The sequence below is a fragment of the Phyllobates terribilis genome, unplaced genomic scaffold (assembly GCF_046119375.1).
Source record: "Phyllobates terribilis strain yellow unplaced genomic scaffold, ASM4611937v1 Scaffold_12__6_contigs__length_324123572, whole genome shotgun sequence".
NCBI lineage: Eukaryota > Metazoa > Chordata > Amphibia > Anura > Dendrobatidae > Phyllobates > Phyllobates terribilis.
Window position 1 is genome coordinate 280,852,839 of NW_027362772.1, and position 22,602 is coordinate 280,875,440.

General features: G+C 44.3%; 1 protein-coding gene across 2 annotated transcripts in view; it reads left to right on the plus strand.

The window, feature by feature from the left end:
* The window catches only part of DSCAML1 (DS cell adhesion molecule like 1), a 239,937-nt gene that overhangs the window by 160,903 nt on the left and 56,432 nt on the right, over positions 1-22,602 (plus strand). For both annotated transcript variants that reach the window (XM_073657068.1, XM_073657069.1), the window contains exons 6-9: positions 940-1,215; positions 2,323-2,619; positions 11,136-11,408; positions 17,068-17,346. In XM_073657068.1, the coding sequence (XP_073513169.1) occupies positions 940-1,215; positions 2,323-2,619; positions 11,136-11,408; positions 17,068-17,346 (1,125 nt within the window). The remainder of the gene's footprint in view (positions 1-939; positions 1,216-2,322; positions 2,620-11,135; positions 11,409-17,067; positions 17,347-22,602) is intronic.

The following is a 22,602-nucleotide window of genomic DNA, read 5'->3' on the forward strand; positions in this document are numbered from 1 at the left end:
AGATTTTCCCGTTTAGAAAACTCATTACTTGGCAATTCTGAATTAATGGAAGGTAGTTCCCTGTTTGGGATTTGCCATTGTGAGAGGTTTCAAAAATCGTCTCTCTCTGGAGGACCTGCTCCATCCTACGATATACAGGCTACCCAATTATGTGAATGGACATTGTGTAATGCTTCATTTCTCCTGCGGGGGTACTGCAGGTAAACTGAACACTTACTTCCAGATTTTCCCCTCCAGATGTCACGCAAGGTGTGGGAAAGACTAAGTGCAACACAAAGGGAAGAGGGAAAGGGAGCCCAGACTCTAGGGAAAGGGGGGAGTGGAGACCTCCTAGGCTGATCTAGTGTCACCCTGTCTCCACTAACGTCCCTATGTTGGTTCTTAACCAATCGCCGCACGCGTACCTCGCCCTGTCTTTCCCTGGCGTAGGTTCAGGCTAGGGAAGGGAGGGGATGAGCACTAGTCGTTCCCCACTGAACACTAAAGACAGCAAGGGGGGACAAACAAGGGAAAATTGCTTAGCTTTAGTCGACTCCAAACAAATGCGCACACGTCCTCAGCACCAGAGAGGAAGAAGTACTGCTCTTGCTCAAGCCTTCACAACTAGTAATGAATATCGCCGGCAGCTCCCTCTGGCACACAGCAGGCATTTATACACCCAGGCCAGGGTGTTAATTAGCCAGAGGAAGGTAGCCGCTTGATCCTAGAGATACAGCTTCTAAGAAGTTGTCTGTAATGCCAAACCAACTGCAGGGCGACGGTCTGTCACTTCTGACACACCAGTGACACCAGATTGCTGCCGATTGCTAAAGGTTCCAGCAGAAAAAGCCTTTGAGATCTGCTTATTATCTAAAGCAGAAAACCCCTTTAAGGAGGACTGGTGACTCTCCTTACAAGTCTGTTTTAGTAAATACTTCATTTTGTTTCTTCCTGTCACAGAAAAGCTACGCGTGACTTTATCACCCAAGAAATTAAAAACTGGGATCGGCAGCACAGTTATCCTATCCTGTTCCATCAGCGGATCACCGGGCTACACTGTGAGATGGTACCGGAACACAGAACCCATCGAAGCTGACGAGTTCATCTCTATACGAGGGACAGATAACGAAACACTTGTTATCAGCAGCGCTCAAAAAATACACTCTGGAGCGTATCAATGTTTTGGGAGCCGGAAAATGCAAATTGTGCAAGACTTCGCCATTGTGGTGCTAGAAGGTAAGTGAGACCTCTGTCTATACGACAAGACCCAAGAATAATGTCAATAATTGATATATTGCATATATTATCTGCTCTTAAAGGGGAGTCTCCTAATCAGAACACATCCTCTATCAATATGATTGGTGATAAGTGTCTGAACACCCATCATCCAAGTGCTGGAACCTTCACCACTCACAAGAATGGAGATCCTTGATCCCATCTGTACATGTGGAGCAGGAGCACGACCCTCACTTTATTCACTTTATGAGACCTCCCAATGTTGTGGAATGCAACATCAGTTCCATAGAAGTTACTGGAGAGGTGGACGCACATGCCCACTACCACTCCAGCAACGAAATACCAACCCTTCCAACATCTCATTTATTTTGTTGATAGGTGATCCGTTAATCCCTTTAAATTCATTGGTTGGAGATTACAATTTCTTGTAATCACTGAATTCTATTGGTCGATCACTGATCTAAGAAGTCATTGTACTTTTGGAAGTGCCATGTGCATATGGCATGTATGGAGACCCACTCCGCAAAAACTGAATGTGTATTGAGACCTAATAGCTCTCTCTCGATGGTAGATGTTTAGAGTAAGGAGAATCAGGCTGTTGGATTTCAGCATGACTGATCCTTTTGCTCTCGGGAGTGTGGGAAATTTGGATCCATTTTGTCTTCTCAGTCCCCATTTTATGCTCCAAATCTATCACGTAGCACCTTTACACATTCCAAGTGCCTGAGAAACTGAATAAAATCAAACACCTAGACCCATCTATCTGTAAATCCCACACAACAGTTGCTTCCTTTTTGGCATAAAGCCCTTTCTGTCAGGGGTATATATAAACCCCACCCGCATTTCATTAAAGTGGAATCTTTTGCTTTACACAGTGTGTACTGTCTATTGATTCTCTGAGCTCGTTCATCACAACACCTCTAATCTGGTCTTGCACATCAACTCTGGTGGGCCTGTTGCGCCCACAGTAAATTTTGGCACCCAATCAGGGACCAGACAAGTCGTCGACAGAGTTGTCTGGCAGCAGCTTTTTCCCCTCTCCATCACATGCATGATTTATGGGGGAAGTCCGGAGAGATCGCTGATGTCATCCTCTTGTTTTCACAGATGGGACACCTCGCATAATTTCTTCATTCAGCGAAAAAGTCATGAACCCCGGGGAGCCCTTTTCGCTCATGTGTTCTGCAAAAGGAGCTCCTCCACCCACCATAAGTTGGACCCTGGACGATGAAGCCATCCAACGGGACTCAGGCCGCCGCTCCAATCAATACACCGCTACGGATGGCAGCACCATAAGCTACATGAACGTGAGCAGTCCACAGATTTTGGACGGGGGTGTGTACAGATGTTCCGCTCGCAACTCTGTGGGGACTGCAGAATATCAAGCTCGAATAAACGTAAGAGGTGCCTGTCCTACTTCTACATATCAGAATAGGGTCTGTGATGCCTCCTTGGGCGTGTTACCTGGGCACCCTCTGTCTTCTCACTTCTTTTTCACTCTTTTCTTCCAACATCCCATCTCGTATACTCTACCTTCGTCTTAGGGCTCATGCACATGGCAGAAGCTTACATGGCAGTGGGCAGAGACTCACAGCCACAGCGGGCGTCTGTACAGGTGATGCACATATGGAGATAATCTCCCCAAGAGACCATGCTTCCAAGGCAGAAAAACAACCTGTCCAGCTAAACATACAAATGTGTAACAATGGAGGCACACAGTGGTAAAGCAGAAGTCCATGTACCTTTTGGAGGACTATGCCAGTTACTATCCACGACATGACTGTGTGCATGAGCCTTTAAGCTGTGTTTCTTTTTTTTTTTTCAATCCCAATTATTTTATTCATTTTTTTCCTATTCTTAAAATATATTTGTTTGACATCTAACACACAAATTAACTTATTAAGAAAAGTTAATGCACCCCATAACTACTCAAAGCAGCCAATTACCCAAACCCAATATTTTAAGAGTAACTAAACTTTTCTATATTTATTGATCTGTTATATCTGGTTAGTAGTGATGATCGTTATGGCTTAGTCCTGAAACTCCCACCGATTCCTCAAATTTAAGGTGCCCATTTATCTAAGATAACTGTCGGCCAACAGCTATCTCTCCCAACTGTCTCATTGTAGTGGTGTAACTAGAGTCTGATGGGCCCCAGTGCAAAATTTGGGCCTGGGCCCACACCTGCACATTTGTCAGATGTATGGGCCCTTATCGCGTTTCAGATTCTGTAAAGACATACGTGTTTTCCCTCTCATGTAACAATGTCTTCCATCCTGTAATAATGTCTCAGATCCTGGCCCCTTCCTGTAATAATGTCCTTCATCCAAGCCCCTTCCTGTAATTATTTCCCTCATCCTGTGCCACTTCCTGTAATAATGTCCACGATCCTGGTCCCTTCCTGTAATATTACTGGAAGATCCTAGCCTCTTCCAGTAATATATGTCCCCCATTCTGTGCCCAATCCAGGTATAATGTTCCCAATCTTCTGCCCCCTCAAGGTATTATGTCCTCCATCATGGGCCCTTTCCTGGCATAATGCCCCCCATCCTGAGCTCCTTCCAATAATATATGTCCGCTATCCTGGTATAATGTCCTCCATCTTGTGCCCCTTCCTGGTATAATGTCTCCCATCCTGAGCCACTTCCAGTAATATATGCCCCCCATCCTGTTATAATGTGCCCCATCCTGTGTCCGTTCCAGTAGTATATGTCCCCAATCCTGGTGTAATATTCCCCATTATGAGTCTTTTCCAGTAATATATGTCCCCCATCCTGTTATAATGTGCCCCATCCTGGGTCCCTTCCAGTAGTATATGTCCCCCCTCCTGGTATAATGTCCTCCATCCTGGGCCCCCTCCTGGTATAATGCTCCCCATCCTGAGCCCCTTTCAGTAATATATGTCTCCCATTCTGGTATAAAGTGCCCCTGTCCAGTAATATATGTCCCCCATCCTGGCATAATGCGCCCCACTCTGGTCCCCTTCTAGTAATAATATCCCTGTTCTGCGGCTCTTTATCAACGAATAAACAATTCTACTCACCTTCCCCTGCTTCCAAGGGGTGCGTCATCCTCTTCCATACCTGGGGCAGAAGTCGGCAGCTGACTTCAGCGTGCACGCGATGGGCAGCGCATGATGTCACTGTCATACGCCACCAGTGACTTGCACTCTGAAGTCAGCTGCCTCCTTTGATTGGCCGGCAGCGTGTATTGCCATGCGGGGTGTCATCCGTCGGGCCTCTGCGCTGCAATACATTTCATCCTTGAACGCACATCCAGCTGGAATAGCTGTTGCCGTCGGTGTGCCCTCTTCCTGCACGGTCCCAGTCGTGGTCGCACTCTGTGCCACCGCGATCATTACACTCCTGCCCATATACATGAACTCTCAGTTGGCCATTTATGTATTCTCCATGGGGACAGCAGAGTAATCCTCTGCCAGACTCTGCTCTTCTGCCTACAGATCAAAACGATCAGGGAAAATAAATTCAAATCTGTTGATTCTGATTTTCGACCAACATCATCTGTTGGGGAAGGGGGGGAGAATCGGGAGACCCCCACAAACATCCATTCCATGTGGCTTTAAAGTGTAACCGTCACTTTAATTTTTATTTCAGAAATCAATATTTCACATGAAAATCGGCAACTTTGTAATATATCTCATCAGAGAAATCCTGCTTCTTTCTCTTCCTGAACTCAAGGGATAAAATCTGTATTCAGTGAAGACAGATTGTTACATTACTGAGAAAACACCAACTGTCATTTCCTCTTCTGGAGAGGGAAGGAGCTAGAGGCAGAAACAGACATTCTGTTACAGTTCTCCATAGAACTCTATGAGCACCAACTGTCATTTCCTATCTCAGTAATGGGAAAACCTGAATTCCCTGAAGACCCATTCTACCTGTGAATTAAGAATTTTGAGAATGAATGAGCAGTCCAGGAGGAAAAAGAAGCAGATTTCTCTGATAAGATATATTATAAAATTTCTTACTTTCATATCTACTAATGATTTATGAAATAAAAAATAAGTATAGACGGTTACTCTTTAAGGGGTAGAAGCACTCAGTTCATCCTTGAGAAGAGCAGTGAAAGTCTCTTGGTCCATTTACCACTCAAAAATAAGCTGAGCCCCTTTATCTCTTGATTTGAGCAGTCATTGGGGTCTCAGGACTCGGACCCCCACCCATAAACACTACTAAACAAAAATATTTAAATGTTAACTTGCCCTTTAATTACTGCCAAGCTTTCTTGCTGTTGGCCTCCTGCCTTGTAAGAGTCCCACAGCTGGTCAGGGGAAATTAGTACGGCCATTGTATCAGTACTTTTATCCCCCCGGTATCGGTACTATTTCCCCCCGGTATCACTTCTGAATTTGTTATTACCGCTTTATTACGTACCGGAGATTTATAATTTACCGTTTGCAATCAATCGCTCCTTCTAATCTGCAAGCAATTATCCTCCTTAGAGTTTCTGTTTTTAAAAGGCCGCGTCTGCTTGCGCTTTCCTGGGAATCGCGTGATTGATGGTACTGATGTGTTGCCCGTGAGGACGCCAGATTTGAATATTTATACATATTTTATAAGTAAATGAATTAAATAGCGGTCTGGTGCACAGGTCATATAAAGTAAGAAAAAAACTCTCCGATAATTGGGAGTTCGTGCCGTGCCTGTGTATTGTTCAGGCGCCGGAGAGGAAGAAATGGCCCCGGGCTATTAATTTGAGAGGTCTCCAGTAATTTCATTGTGTCCATGTTCCTTCAATTTGGATGTGATCTTTGGTCATAAATCAGCTGAGAGACGCTAAATAAAAAAAAGATAAAAGTTAGAAATTCCTCCATTTGAACATTAGAACGAGCTCACTGAAGGATTTTCAGTTAACTCATTCTAAAGCCAGCAATTGACAATGTAACCCACAAGCTATAGAAAGCAGGCGGTACAAGATTTTTAATGAAACCCTATAATGATTTTTAACAAGAAACGCATTCATTTAAGGAAGTAAAAAATCCCCTAACGTCACCTGTAGAAGAGTCAGGAAGCCCCCAACACATCAGAACTAGTGGCCTCAGCCAACTTAGTTACAATAATATGTATGGGGCTGCGTCTTTATCTCAATTTTGCTATTAGATTGGCAGCTCTCCACCAGAAGGAAGAAAACAGTTCCTACTGCCACCTATTGGGTAGTTTCTTTGTTTTGGGGTACTCCCCCCCCCCCCCCCCCCCCTCCCCTGCATCAGTACAGAGACAGTTTTATCCATTTCTGAAGGGGAGCTAATTTGCATACTTTTTTCCCATGGAGCATTGCCTGTAAGACTCAATACTTCTGCTGATTCTCCTTTAATGAGAAGCGATATCCCCCAGAGCTAATTTTTGAAAGAAGCCGTTCTAGAAAATATTCTGCTTCTATGGAAAAATTGCTTCACAGCTGGGTGAACAGACAGACGACGCAATGTTCTGTGGTTTATACTTCATCAACATTTGATTCCTTAATACATTCAGTGGAGACCGAGCACAACCACGGCCAGGCCGATAAAAAGGAACTGTACAAGGTCCTCGTCAGCTCCATAGTATGTGAAAGGAATGGCACGCCACTGACTATGTATAGAAAGGACGGTCAATTCAATGAAAATCAGATCCCGAGAAGCGTGTTTTACTTAATATAATAATGCTAAAAATCATCTTTGCATTACAGATTTATAAAAAATTTGGAATTGTTCTACATCCTCTATGTATCACAGTGCACCGCAGAATGACAACTGTAATCCTTGCAGGCGACGGCTGTAATCCTTGCAGGCGACGGCTGTAATTTTTGCAGGCGACGGCTGTAATCTTTGCAGGCGACGGCTGTAATCTTTGCAGGCGACGGCTGTAATCTTTGCAGGCGACGGCTGTAATCTTTGCAGGCGACGGCTGTAATCTTTGCAGGCGACGGCTGTAATCTTTGCAGGCGACGGCTGTAATCTTTGCAGGCGACGGCTGTAATCTTTGCAGGCGACGGCTGTAATCTTTGCAGGCGACGGCTGTAATCTTTGCTGGTGATGATTGTAATCCTTGCAAATGACAGCTGAAATCTTTAAGTCTTCTCCTGAACTATCATTGCAGATGATTTATGGCCAGATAAAAATTTAATTTTGATCTTTGCAGGTGATTCGATGTGGTCATAAATCATCTTAGAAGATGGTTCGGGAGAAGGGAGATAAGGGTTACATATCCTGTGGTCAGAACCAGCTCCTTCTGCAGTTAGCTATGTACTGTCACACATAGAGTCTGTAGAAACCAAACGATTTAAATTCAGAATAGGCTCCCATTGCAAAATTATATATCCATAACCTTTATAGGGAATGACTGCTCACCCCAACTCCAGGCGCTCAGTGCACCAAACATTTAAGTGCACTTTCCCACCTGCTTATTTTCCCCTCTACCCCCCTGCCCTCTTCTCTGATTGACAGCTCAGGCTTTATAGAGCAGAGATAGATGACTACTGGCCATACTTTTGTGTTAAGTTGATCACTACCCTGAGAAATAAAAGTATTGCTCTGATTTATACCTTCTAGCTTGAGACCCATAAGATCCTCCAAGGCTATGTATTAGCTAATTTGCAGCCTGTAATCAGATCTCGGGGCGATTCACGTTTCTGCTCCTTCACATCACATTTTCATTAGCGGCCATAAATCTGCCGCTCGCCGACAATCATAAATATCTCATTGTTTACCAGGCGTCGGCCCCCCGCGCTCATCGGCTTTCATCGATCTCCAAATTAATATGTTGCAAATCGATTTGTCAGCATTTCTTTTTACTCCTAAAAAATGAACGAGTTAACTCCGTCCTCCGGATGGTCTTTATTCCCCCATTTAGAAGCCTTTTTGACCTCTATTAATTAACCACCCGGATCCCTTTAAGAGGCAGGTATCTGGTTGCCATAGAGTTAATTATTGCAGCGGTGATACATTCATGAAGTCACATTGTTTCCTTTGCTGCAGATCTCACCTTTTTCTTAGTATTGTTACATTTGTATGGCATTATACAGCCCCAGGTATACACCAGCCAGTGTTTTTTGGGCAGATTTACCCCTCCCTTGCAGAAAAACACTGAATTAACAAAATATGAAGCCTGTAAACCCCACAGTTTTGCAGGAAGAAAGCCTCCTGTTTTGACAAAATCGCCTTCGTTGGCCGTTTGTTATGCAAATTGTGCAGATGCTTTGAAACGGCGCCAGCAAAACCGAGCTTTTGATAAATATCCCTTCAGTCCCCCCATCTAGGATTGGTGGTGGACTCCCGGCAGCACTGTGCACGCTGTTACTGTTAGGTGGTCCCAAAAGTCAAGAGATAAAGAGCCACGCTTAGACTTGTAGCGAAATAACGGATTATGGCTGCCCGTGAACCTTTGCCGGTCATTACTTTACCTATCTGACATTATGGAGATGTATGGCCTCCAACCTGCCATGTGCGCAGGACGGAGTATCCAAAAATTGCAAGGTGGCTGTTATTTCCAGTGTAGTTGAGCCGTCGGGTGTCTGGGAGAGCAGGCGAAGAGGTTTTATCCATCATCGGTCTGATTACTGCATCCATAGACTAAGAGCTTAAAGGGGTTGAAAACAAATTATCGCCTATCAGCAGGACAGTTGATAATTTATTGATCGGTGGGGGTCCGACTGCTGGGATCCGTGCTGAACGGGATGCTTTTAGAATCAAGCAGCAGCATACCTGCCCAATTGCTGCTCCATTGATTCTCAGAAAAACCCAAACTCAGTTCTCTGTAGCCCCATAGGAAACAAGTGGAGCATGCCTAATGCTGCGCCTGTCTAGCAGGGATAAAAGTGCCCCGTTCTTCCTATCCGTGCAGGTCCCAGTAGTAAGACCCACACCGATCAATAAGTTTTCCTTCACATTGCTGGCTGCGTAACGAGTTAACTGAGAATCCGTCAGTGAGCTTGTAGTAACTTGAGTTTGTAACTCTCTTGTCTGTCTTCTTTATGGACTCCTCTCAGCTCATTTGTGACCACATCAAAGTTCAGCTCAGCTTTCTATAAAATAACAGACAGTAGATGTTGATTGACTGTTATACAAGAGTGTTGTCAGCATGCTCTGTAATCTGTGCAGAGGTCATTGTGCAAGAAAGGGGAGGAGGTGAGCTGTGACCATCATCAAATGTACATGGAGGATACTGTTATCTCCTATATAGAGATGTTATCAGTCATGGTATAGGAGGAGGAGGAGGTGAGCTGTGACATCATCTATTGTGAGTGATGGATCCTGTGTTATCTACTGTATATAGAAGTGTTATCAGTCATTGTACAGGAGGAGGAGGTGAGCTGTGACATCACTTATTGTGAATGTTGGATCCTGTGTTATCTACTATATGTAGAGATGTTATCAGACATTGTACAGGAGGAGGAGGTGAGCTGTGAAATCACCTATTGTGAATGGTGGATCCTGTGTTATTTACTGTATATAGAGGTGTTATCAGTCATTGTACTGGAGGAGGAGAAGGTGAGCTGTGACATCACCTATTGTGAATGGTGGATCCTGTGTTATCTGTATATAGAGGTGTTATCAGTCATTGTACAGGAGGAGGAGGAGGTGAGCTGTGACATCACCTATTGTGAATGGTGGATCCTGTGTTATCTACTGTATATAGAGGTGTTATCAGACATTGTACAGGAGGAGGAGAAGGTGAGCTGTGACATCACCTATTGTGAATGGTGGATCCTGTGTTATCTACTGTATATAGAGGTGTTATCAGTCATTGTATAGGAGGAGGAGGTGAGCTGTGACATCACCTATTGTGAATGGTGGATCCTGTGTTGTCTACAATATATAGAGGTGTTATCAGTCATTGTATAGGAGGAGGAGGTGAGCTGTGACAGCACCTATTGTGAATGGTGGATCCTGTGTTATCTACTGTATATAGAGGCGTTATCAGTCATTGTACAGGAGGAGGAGGTGAGCTGTGAAATCACCTATTGTGAATGGTGGATCCTGTGTTATTTACTGTATATAGAGGTGTTATCAGTCATTGTACTGGAGGAGGAGAAGGTGAGCTGTGACATCACCTATTGTGAATGGTGGATCCTGTGTTATCTACTGTATATAATGGTGTTATCAGTCACTGTACAGGAGGAGGAGGGGGTGAGCTGTGACATCACCTATTGTGAATGGTGGATCCTGTGTTATCTACTGTATATAATGGTGTTATCAGTCATTGTACAGGAGGAGGTGAGCTGTGACATCATCTATTGTGAGTGATGGATCCTGTGTTATCTCCTGTATATTGTACAGCAGGAGGAGGTGAGCTGTGACATCTGCTGTGTGAATGGTGGATCCTGTATTATCTCTGGTATATAGAGGTCATTGTAATCCTGTCTGTTATGATGAGATAATTGCTGAGAAGTGATCTGTACAGAACAGAAAGTCTCAGCCTATTATGAGGCTCAAAGTGCAAACTGCAAGATTTCAGTTTACAAAAAATAAAATTTAAAAAATGTAAAAAATAAATAATTCTATTTAAACATAAAAACACAGGCCATTTTCCGATAATACATTCCCTTTAATATTTAGCGCTAATAAATGGATATCGAATAGTAGATTCTTCCGTAATGCAAAACATTTCTAAATATCTGTCGGCTTTAGTCTCCTGCTGTAATCCTTCATTTATGTGAAATCTTTCATTTCTCTCCATCCTCTAATCCGCCGGTTATCCTTCATATGCCATATTCCTCCCTTTCACCTTCCCTTTTGGTTCATCTTTCTCTCTTTTCTGCACTTTTTCTCACTTTTTAATAATTTCCGTATGAGTTTTTCACTGCTCCCCGGGGGAGGGGGTCGTCTTCTCTTATTTCTTTGTCTTTAACGTTCTTGCCCCCAACTCTTCCGTATCTCCTTGATTTGTGTCCACCTAATGTACTTTCCCTGCACCTCACTTCAGGACCGCCTAGTATCCGACCTATGAAGAACCTGACGGCAGTGGCTGGAAGGGATAGCTTCATTCATTGCCGGGTAATTGGGTATCCCTACTACTTCATCAGTTGGTACAAGGATTCGCTGCTGCTGCCCGATAACCACAGGCAGGTGGTGTTCGAGAACGGGACCCTGATGCTGAGCGACGTCCAGAAGGGAATGGATGAAGGCGAATACCTGTGCAGCGTCCTCATACAACCCCAGCTTTCCATCAGCCAGAGCGTCCACATCACCGTGAAAGGTCAGAGGGCAAATAAGAGATGAACCCATTGTGCACACAACAACCCGGACATTGACGTACAATGCTGTGACTTCACGACAGCTCCTTAACCTGCACACTCATGATATTGAAGCTATTGCACATACATCCCCATATGCATAACCCAGATACAGAGGGTATTGCTGCATCTCCCACCAAAAACTGCAAATAATCTTTATAATTTATGCATATTATTCTTACCTAAAAGGGATGTCCTCAACTATAAAGTGTGGCAGCTATTTTTCCAAGTTTGTGCACAGTGCTATAACCAATGTACTCATAACATTGAAGCTTTTGCACATACATACACATATCCCAGATACAGAGGGTATTACTGCATCTCTCACCAAAAGCTGCAAATAATAGTTGAGATTTATGCATATTATACTTAAAGGGGATGTCTGCAGCTGTAAAAGTGTGACAGATTTTTCCGATTTGTTCTCAGATTGTGCACAGTATTGCAACCTAGTCCCATTCACTGCAAAGTCCTCTGAATGAATGGAGCATTGACCACCAGTCAGGGAATTGCTTGTGCAAGACAACTGCTCCATTCACTTCTATGGGTCTTTAGGAGCTTTTGTGCGCATGCATCATGCTCACGCACTAATATGAGTCCTTAGGAGCTGTAGTGTACATGCATCATGCTCATTCATTTATATGGTTCCTTAGGAGCTTTTGTGCACATGCGTCATGCTCACGCACTTCTCTGGGTCTTTAGGAGTTGTAGTGCACATGTGTTATGCTCAAACACTTCTATGGGTCTTTAGGAGCTGTAGTGCACGCGTCATGCTCATTCACTTCTATGAGTACTTAGGAGCTGTAGTGCACATGTGTTATGCTCATTCACTTCTATGAGTACTTAGGAGCTGTAGTGCGCATGCGTCATGCTCATTCACTTCTATGGTTCCTTAGGAGCTGTAGTGTGCATTCGTCATGCTCATTCACTTCTATGAGTACTTAGGAGCTGTAGTGCGCATGCGTCATGCTCATTCACTTCTCTGAGTCTTTAGGAGCTGTAGTGCACATGTGTCATGCTCAATCACTTCTAGGGGTCCTTAGGAGCTGTAGTGCGCATGCGTCATGCTCAATCACTTCTATGAGTACTTAGGAGCTGTAGTGCACGTGTCATGCTCATTCATTTCTATGGTTCCTTAGGAGCTGTAGTGCGCATTCGTCATGCTCATTCACTTCTATGAGTACTTAGGAGATGTAGTGCACGTGTCATGCTCATTCACTTCTATGAGTACTTAGGAGCTGTAGTGCGCATGCGTCATGCTCATACACTTCTATGAGTACTTAGGAGCTGTAGTGCACATGCGTTATGCTCATTCACTTCTTTGGGTCTTTAGGAACTGTAGTGCGTATGCTCATTCACTTCTATGGGTTTTCAGGAGCTGTAGTGTGCATTTGTCATGCTCATTCACTTCTATGGTTCCTTAGGAGCTGTACTGTGCATGCATTATGCTCATTCACTTCTATGGGTTTTCAGGAGCTGTAGTGTGCATGTGCCATGCTCATTCACTTCTATGGGTCTGTGGCAGTGGTGGTTCATATGTGTGACCATCTGGACTACTCACTTTTGTGTGTCTGAGAGTGGTAATATAACCCCAAAATCATTCATTTCTATGGGTCTATAGGAGCCCTGCAGCCATAATACATCTTTCTAGAGGACAGGCGATAAATGCTGTTAACAGGACAATCCTTTTAAGACTAATAGCTGCCATATGTCCCAACTATAGGTAAAACTCTTATGCACCATCTGTGGTTTTTCATAGGTAAAAGCAAGCCCCTCCTGACCTAGTCCTGCTCACAGCTGCGGGTTTTGTTACAATGTATTAGCAGTACAATCTCTTTCCCATCCTAGACTTTATCCTGATACATTGAAACAAAATCGTTCACATGTAGTCCAAGAGCATAACATCGGATCTCTCACCACTCCTGACATTGTCTGTCCTACTAAATCCGCAAATTCTTATAAGGGTATGTGCACACAATGCAGAAATGCTCAGGATTTTTTCCTGAGCATTTCTGCATCTCTCTGGCAGGAAAAAACGCATGTGGATTGTACATGCGGATTGTACATGCGGATTGTACATGCGGTTTCCTGCCAGGGACATGCGGAAATGAAGCGGTCTTCACTTTCATTTCCGCATGCGGGTTGACAAGCGCTTCCCAAGCGATTTTAGCATCACTTGGAAAGTGCTTGTCAACTTCACACTATATAAATCCATGCAACCGGCATGGATTTATATAGTGTGTGAATGTCAAAAAATAAAAAATAAATATATACTTTACCCTCTGATGGCCCCCGGTGTCCTGCTTCGCTCGGTCCCGGCTGCCGGCAGTGAAGACTTTAGGACCTTCCGACGTCAGCGTCACGTGACCCGTCACATGACTCTGACGTCAGCGAAGGTCCTTCTTCATTCAACCGCGAAGTGCGGTGAATCAAACAGGAGCGCTGCGTGGGCCGTCAGAAGGTGAGAATATATATATTTTTTATTTTATTCTTTTTTTTGTTAATGGTACCTGGGTCTGGATGAGAGTCCTCTCCTCCACACCCGGGTACCATCCGCACATTAGACCGCATGAAAAGCGCATCAACATATACAGTGATGCGGATTCCATGCGGTCTAATGCAAGTCAATGGCGGCAAAAGAGCAGCGTTTCCGCAAAATTAATTGACATGCTGCGGATTTTTGACCGCAGCGTTTACGCTGCGGAAAAATCCGCATCATGGGCACAGCACATGCGGATTTCTATTGGGGAACATTGCTGCCCTTCTACCATGCGTTTTTCATGCGTTTCCGCGGCGTTTACGCAACTGCAAAAACGCAGCGGAAACGCATGAAAAACGCATCGTGTGAACTCAGCCTAAAATAGCATCTGATCTTACACTTTGCATTATACCATCCCTCTGTTATTCCTCCTGAAAATTGCTTGAATATATTGATTACTGCGAGCAACAAGTCCAATGTGTCAAAAGGGGCTTGTCCCTGATCAATTTCAGAGAGGGCAAGGATCGGCCCACAACTGATAACACCTACTTGTCAGTTTACTCATACATTTCCAGGAGGTGTAACAGAGGGACGGAACTGTGAAGTACTTTAAAGAAAAAATAAAACTTGCCTCTTCATGAAAAATGCACGTATTTAGGCAGGAGAGGTGACAGGTCCTTATTAAGGCACACAAAGCACAACTGCTGCATAGGCGTTTAGGAGTTACCACATTTGGATACTTATAGGGGTTGTCCAGACTTGGGGCTCTAGTCTGAGGTCACTCTATGTGGCTGCATATTTGGGAATCCTCACAGTGCACTGTCAAGATTCTCCAGTGCCTGCTCTAGGCGGTCATGTGATTTTCAAACTTCCGGTCACACTTCAACTAGACGTGTTCGGCCTCGCTCAGTTCACTTACATTGAGCAAGGCCACACACGTCTAGTCGGCATGTGACTGCATGTGTGCAAATCTCAGACATGCGGTCACACGCCCAGTCACAAGTATGCAGTCACATAGAATGACTGCAGACTTGATCCCCAAGCCTGGACAAACCCCTTTAGCATGTATTTGGGTCTATAAAAAAATTCTTGCAAAATTTTGCACACTTTGGCTTTTACAAGTTGTGTCCCGGCTTATTCAACTTTGATGTCGTCTGTGGTCATCAATTAGAAAAAATGTAGTAGAAGAGTATAGTGGGCACACCGGCTACTGCGAGGTGGTGCACATGGAGGGATAGTATCCAAAGGAAGCAAAAAGATCCCGGCACTCACGTGTTGAAGATCAATTCATTTATTTCACAAGTCAATGAACAACAAGACGTTTCAGCCCTTCCAAGGACTTTCTGCTTCTATTTTGCTTCCATCAATTAGAAAAAATTCCAGATAAATGTTACAAAATCACCACCAGCCTGTCACTGACTGATTCTCAGTTGACTCATTCTGCAACAGAGGCTACAGAAGACAAACGGTGCAAATTTTTAAATGAAACCTAATTGTAAAAATTATTATTTTTTTTTTTTTAGCCCCGATGACATGCATTTTATAAAAAGAAAATAAAAATAAAGTGTCTCCAATGGGGACCCCTTTTCTTCATTTTATCATCCCTATGTCGACTGAATTGGGGTGATATCCATCCGTCTTGCGGAGAGTTAACCCCTCATACGCCAAAGTCTTTGCTCCGTTCTACGTAGCGCTGTGGCTCGCTGCTGCACGACGCGGCCCCCTCCTCACCCCTGATCTGTTTCTCCGACAAGCCCCAGCACAGGGACCTGCTGTGTAAACACAGCGTATTAATGCCCTGCCCTTTACTCCCAGCCCCTGCTCGCTGTTCTCCGTAGTGTTTGTTGGCTTTTAAAAAATAATGTGTCCGTCGCGGTCTCCTAGATCTGCCGGAGACTTAAAAGCTTCTCCAGCGCATCAATTATTCAGGAGCACCCGGGGAGAGATCCTTCCTAATGAATAGACTGAGATTGTGCACGGCTTCCCTGCGTTACTTTACACCGCCGCTGTGGCCGGGCACATCTACTGCGCTCACTTCCAGCTGCTACAAGTCCTATATATTCTGCATCATGTCCTCACATAACAGTCTGGATCCTCCGGCATAGCGCCGTCACTCTTTTTTTTGTTTGATGCCTATGAAAGTTCTTATTGTCAGGCTTCTAAAATGTTCAAGTGGCCCCTAAAGTTCTACAGACTACATTTATTTCTGACGCCAGTCAAATAAATTATATATTTAGAATCATTGGTTACAGATATGTTAAAGGCACCCAACACGTAAAGGGGTTGACCATATTTTTTTTTTTTACTTAAATGCATGTATTTAGGGCTAAAAATTATTTTTGCAATTGGGTTTCATTAATAATTTTGCACCGTTTGGCTTTTACAGGCTGTTTCAACATTGCTGTGGTCATAAATCAGTTTAAAAAAAAAAAAAAAGACAGATAAGAGTTAGAACATCATGATGAGCTCACTGACATAGGGCTCAGTTAACTCATTCTGCAGCCATAGAAGGCAAACGGTGCAACATTTTTAATGCAACCCAATCAAATATTTATGTATATTCAATTATTTATAAATTTATTTGTAAATTATACATTTTATATAATTTATATAATCTTATATAAATTATATGATTATATAATTTTTTAGACTTTCTAGTTAAAGGGGTTGCTGGAAAATTTTGCACCTATTGACCAAATATGCCATAAATGTCAGATAAATCCCGTGTAAATGTCAAGAACGGGGGTTGCACGATGTTTGGATCTGCCATAGAGATGAATGTAAAGCGATTCCTGATGTGTGGGACTCTCCTCTATCGGAAATTTATGGCATATCCTTTAAATGTGTCATGAGTGGAACATCCCTTTAATAAACTTGTCTTAAAATTTAGGTCAATTATTCTTCTTTTCAATCAAAAAAAAAAAAAATTAGAAACTTACACAGTTTTGGTGCAGAAAATGATGCCTAAACATGAGCTCCAGATTGTACAGTGTCAGGCAGCACAATGACAAGGGAATGGTAAGTTCTAGCTGTCAATATATACTTTTCCAGGAGGAATTACAGAGGGACAGACGGCACAAATTCTAAGCAATGCAGCTTCTATGTTTTTCTTTTTAATGACTGCTTATGTCTCTGTCTACCCGCAGTGCCGCCACTTATTCAGCCCTTTGAGTTCCCTCCTGCCTCCATTGGACAGCTACTTTACATCCCATGCGTGGTTTCCTCCGGAGATATGCCCATTCGGATCACGTGGCGCAAGGATGGGCAGGTTATAGTCTCCAGCTCGGGCATCACTATTGAGACCAAGGAATTCATGAGCTCCCTGCAGATCTCCAGCGTGTCCCTCAAGCATAATGGCAACTACACCTGCATAGCAAGTAATGACGCGGCTACGGTGAGCCGGGAGAGGCAGCTCATAGTGCGCGGTAAGAGAAGATGAGAATACGCCTTTAACTGTGACTTTTCCATTCTCTGTGAAGTTAGTGGTTGTCCTACCACCTGTCCACAAGTATATGATTGGTTGGGTTCCAAGTGATCCTGTTAGAATGGATTAGTAGTGCGCATGCGCCACCAGTGTTCCATTCTGTTGGTAACACATGCGCTTGCATCTTCCGTAGACTTCATAGAATGCCACTTGACAAGGAGGACCCCCTCTCTTATGATCAGTTGGGGTTCAAGAACAGGGATTCTGTGCCCACCATGTGAATGGATCGGTAATGCGCATGCGCAACCAGCATTCCGTTTTGGTGGCATTAACACATGCGTGTGCATCTTCCATAGACTCCATGGAATGCCATTTGACAAGGAGGACACCCTCTCTCGTGACAGTTGGGGTCCAAGAACAGGGATCCGGTGCCCACCATGTGAATGGATCGGTAGTGTACATGCGCGACCAGCTCTCCATTCTGGTGGTAACTCAAGCGCATCCATAGACTTCATAGAATGCCACTTGACAAGGAGGACCCCCTCTCTTATGATCAGTTGGGGTCCAAGAACAGGGATCCTGTGCCCACCATGTGAATGGATCAGTAGTGCGCGTGCGCAACCAGCGTTCCGTTCTGGTGGTAATACATGCGCGTCCATCTGCCATAGACTCCATGGAATGCCACTTGACAAGGAGGACCCCCTCTCTTGTGATCAGATAGATGAGAAAGTTAAGGTCCAAGAACAGGGATCTGGTGCCCACCATGTCAATGGATCGGTAGTGCTCATGCGTGTCCATCGCTCTATCCACTGAGTATAGAAGTGGTGGTAATGCATGTGCAGCTGACGTAGACCCCATAGAAGTGAATGGAGGAGTGTTGATGCCTACGCACTACCACTTCATTCACAAGGAGGGACACTGGACCTCATTTATTCCCCCAATCAGATAGAGAAATGAACATTTGGGGTCCAAACAATCCGAAGCTCCGGGGGTCTCCGTGCTTGCAATCTAAATGGCTCAGCATGCTCGGCCAACGCTGAATTCAATATCTATAGAAGTGATGGTAACACATGCATGCCTCTTTTCTCTAGTCTTGATCAGCGATGATCCGACCCTTGGGGTTATAAATTCATCACCAATCCTAATACATTTAGGCGTTTTTCGATTTTGGAAAAAATCTCATTTCCCGGTCAAACTTTATTGTTATAAAACAAATCCGTGCTTTATTCACCCTTCTCAGGTCCAGCACTGAGTTTTTATCACTGCTTCCAGTGTCTTTGACGTGCTGCAGCCAATCACTGAGCTCAGTGGCTCTGAGTGCTCATGCCGTCAACTTGGGCAGAGACGCTAAGCTCAGTAATTGGCTGCAGACAATACCAGACACCGGGATCGGGGGCAGAGACTCAACACTGGATCTGGGGAGGGTGAGTAAAGCACAGTTGTTTTTTTTTAAGTGGTGTTATCAGGAGAACTCCCTAAACAATGGGGTCTACTTTTGAGGGAATGATTGAGGGACCCTTTCTTGAACATGTATGGTCAGTAACCCTGGTGTGGTGGCTTCGGACATTTAGCAGGACTCGTACGTTCCCACCAACTTGTCCATGGTGTAATCCTGGTATTCAGTGACATCGTTCCATTTCTCACCCATATTGGGAGCGGGAAACATCTTGTAATGGCCATCCCGAAATCCGTCACCGACCAAAAATGAAGATTTTCCTGGACCTCAACCAAATCAAATTAAGGGAAGATCGGTCATCTGGAGCCCAATGGACCTCCTAGAATAAACGTTCTACAAGAACCTCATTTTCCATATGTTGGCCACGGCGCGTCCTTATTTTACGTGGCTACTTTACCTTTATTGGTTCTTTATTTCCTCCACTAGTCGAGTAGAGATGTTCCCATCTGAATACAAATGGTTGAATTCTATGAAATTTCTCTATCAAAACCCAACGGTGAAGATCGGTGGGGGAAACGCGGGGAAATGAGGACATCACTGCAGAAATAAGGATAAAAAATTCTAAACTTAAAGGGGTTGCCCATCTCTTGGAACATTTTTTTTCTTGCTGAAATGCATGTATTTGAGGCTAAAAATCATTTTTGCAATTGGGTTTCACAAAAAGTTTTGCACCATTTAGTTTTTACAGACTCTGTTTCTAGACACTTTAAACTTTGATGTGGCCATAAATCAGCTGAGAGGAGCTTAGAAAGGAGCTTAGAGGATCAACTGATGGATTCTCAGTTAACTCATTCTGCAGCCAGTGAAAGACCGTGCACCACGGAGGCTATAAAAGGCCACCGGTGCAAAATTTTTAATGAAACCCAATTGCAAAAATTATTTTTAGCACAAATTACATGTGTTTATGTAAGAAGAAAAACAAAAAATTGTCCGAAAAGATGAACAACCCCTTTAACTTTTGTCTTGTTTTTAGGATGGGGTCAGTGGGGCTTCTTACCTGTTACCGCAGAAACAAATGCCAAGTTTGATGCCATAGTAACGTTTTTAGGACAGAGTAATATTGGGGTCAGACACCAATCAACTGTGGTTTTCCGGCTCTGCACATACTTTACAACCAACCACTGCCGGAGCTGGTAAAAGCAGATAGTAGTTGTGCTAAGTGTCGGACCCCCACCAATCTGATATTGATGACCTACCCCAGGTCTGTTTACATAAAAGCTATCTATACGGACAGGATACACGATCTATAGCCGAGACATGCCTATAACTATCCCTAGATGATAAAAGGATCGGGCTGATTTATTCCAACATGTCTGATCTTTTTGTTCTTATGTCTGAAAGAAGCTTAATCTTCTCTCCCCATTGAGGATACATGCACGCTCTGTGGAATTGAGCATGCATATGTATATTTCAAGGATAGGTCATCAATATCCTCGTAGTGGACAACCCCTTTAATTGAGAATTTACTAATTTCTATAGACGAGATGTGTCTATAACTATCTCTGGGTGATAAAAGGATCGGGGTGATTGATTCCAACATGCCTGATCTTTTTGTTCTCTTGTCTAAGAGAAGCTTACTCTTCTCTCTCCATTAAAATACTGTAGAATTGAGCATGCATGTGTATATTCCCAGGTAGTTCATCAATATCCTTGTAGTGGACAACCCCTTTAATTGAGAATTCACTAATTTCTATAGACTAGATGTGACTATAATTATCCCTTGGTGATAAAGGGATCGGACTGATTGATTCCAACATGCCTGATCTTTTTGTGTTCATGTCTGAGCACCTGTAGGCCAAGCGCTCGTTCACTCTATGCACAAGCATGCGCAATACATCCGAGCGTGCATGTGTTCTCAATGCAAAGAGGGGAGAAAGCTGCATTCAGACACATCAAGGATAAAATGATGGGGCATGTTGGAATCCACCAGCCCGATCCTTGTTGCTTCCATGTATAGTCATATATTGACCGTTTCCATCCTGTATCCTGGCCATATAGGTGCGGTATATGTAAGTAGACATACTCCTACTTCAGTACAGAGCCCTTTAATTACACCTCCCCTTTAACGCAAAGACTATGGCGCTCGTCTTCTAGAAATAAGCCGTACCAGAGGAGGAGAGCGCAGTTGTCAGAAATGGCGAGATGTCTCTCGGACGGCTTCCTCCTGAGTGACGGCTTCTAGAGGGTTAATGGGCCCTGTGGATTTAACGAGTTTTTAATGCGCGGTGTTAATGTAAGCATGAATATGTAATGAGCTTGTGATTCAGGGCCGCATGTTGATATAATCATGAATATATAATGAGCAGAGACACATACAGATAAATATTCAGTGGTCTGCGCTGCCCGGAATAAATATGGCAGGCTGATCCAGGGAAGGTGCGACGAGCTGCAGAGCGGCATGTGTGCTGTATGTGCAGTATGATGTGTGGGAGGTGCGATGCTCTGCATACATTAGAAATGCTGTGTCGTTATCTGAGAGGCGAATAAAGGTGCGCTGGGTCCTGGATGTGTCATGATTTGCTCCATCGTACAGTAATAGGCTGCAGCTGTCTCCAGCATCCTGTGTATGGGGTGAATGCAGACCATAAAACCATCTATGCTGCACTGATTAACATGCCAGGCTTTGTAAGTAAGGTGCAATGCTCTGCATGGTTCTAGGAGGAAGGTGTCATGCCTTGTGTGGCTCGGGGACAGGTGCCGTGCTCCTCATGAGTGAGTGCAAGGTGCAAGGCTCTGCTGGCTCTGGTGTAATAACAGTACTCTGCTCTATGGAAGAAAGATGGCGTTCACCGTGTGTCTGTGGATAGAAGGTGCAATGCTCTGTGTGATCTGGGGTACAAGGTGCAATGCTCTGTGTGATCTGGGGTACAAGGTGCAATGCTCTGTCATCTGGGGTACAAGGTGCAATGCCCTGTCATCTGGGGTACAAGGTGCAATGCTCTGTGTGATCTGGGGTATAAGATGCAGTTCTCTGTGTGGTCTGGGGTACAAGGTGCAATGCTCTGTGTGATCTGGGGTACAAGGTGCAATGCTCTGTCATCTGGGGTACAAGGTGCAATGCTCTGTCATCTGGGGTACAAGGTGCAATGCTCTGTGTGATCTGGGGTATAAGATGCAGTTCTCTGTGTGGTCTGGGGTACAAGGTGCAATGCTCTGTGTGATCTGGGGTACAAGGTGCAATGCTCTGTCATCTGGGGTACAAGGTGCAATGCTCTGTGTGATCTGGGGTATAAGATGCAGTTCTCTGTGTGGTCTGGGGTACAAGGTGCAATGCTCTGTGTGGTCTGGGGTACAAGGTGCAATGCTCTGTGTGATCTGGGGTATAAGATGCAGTTCTCTGTGTGATCTGGGGTACAAGCTACAATGCTCTGTGTGATCTGGGGTACAAGGTGCAATGCTCTGTGTGATCTGGGGTACAAGGTGCAATGCTCTGTGTGATCTGGGGTACAAGGTGCAATGCTCTGTGTGATCTGGGGTATAAGGTTCAATTCTCTGTGTGATCTGGGGTATAAGGTGCAATGCTCTGTCATCTGGGGTACAAGGTGCAATGCTCTGTCATGTGGGGTACAAGGTGCAATGCTCTGTGTGATCTGGGGTATAAGATGCAGTTCTCTGTGTGGTCTGGGGTACAAGGTGCAATGCTCTGTGTGATCTGGGGTACAAGGTGCAATGCTCTGTCATCTGGGGTACAAGGTGCAATGCTCTGTCATCTGGGGTGCAAGGTACAATGCTCTGTGTGATCTGGGGTACAAGGTGCAATGCTCTGTGTGATCTGGGGTACAAGTTGCAATGCTCTGTCAT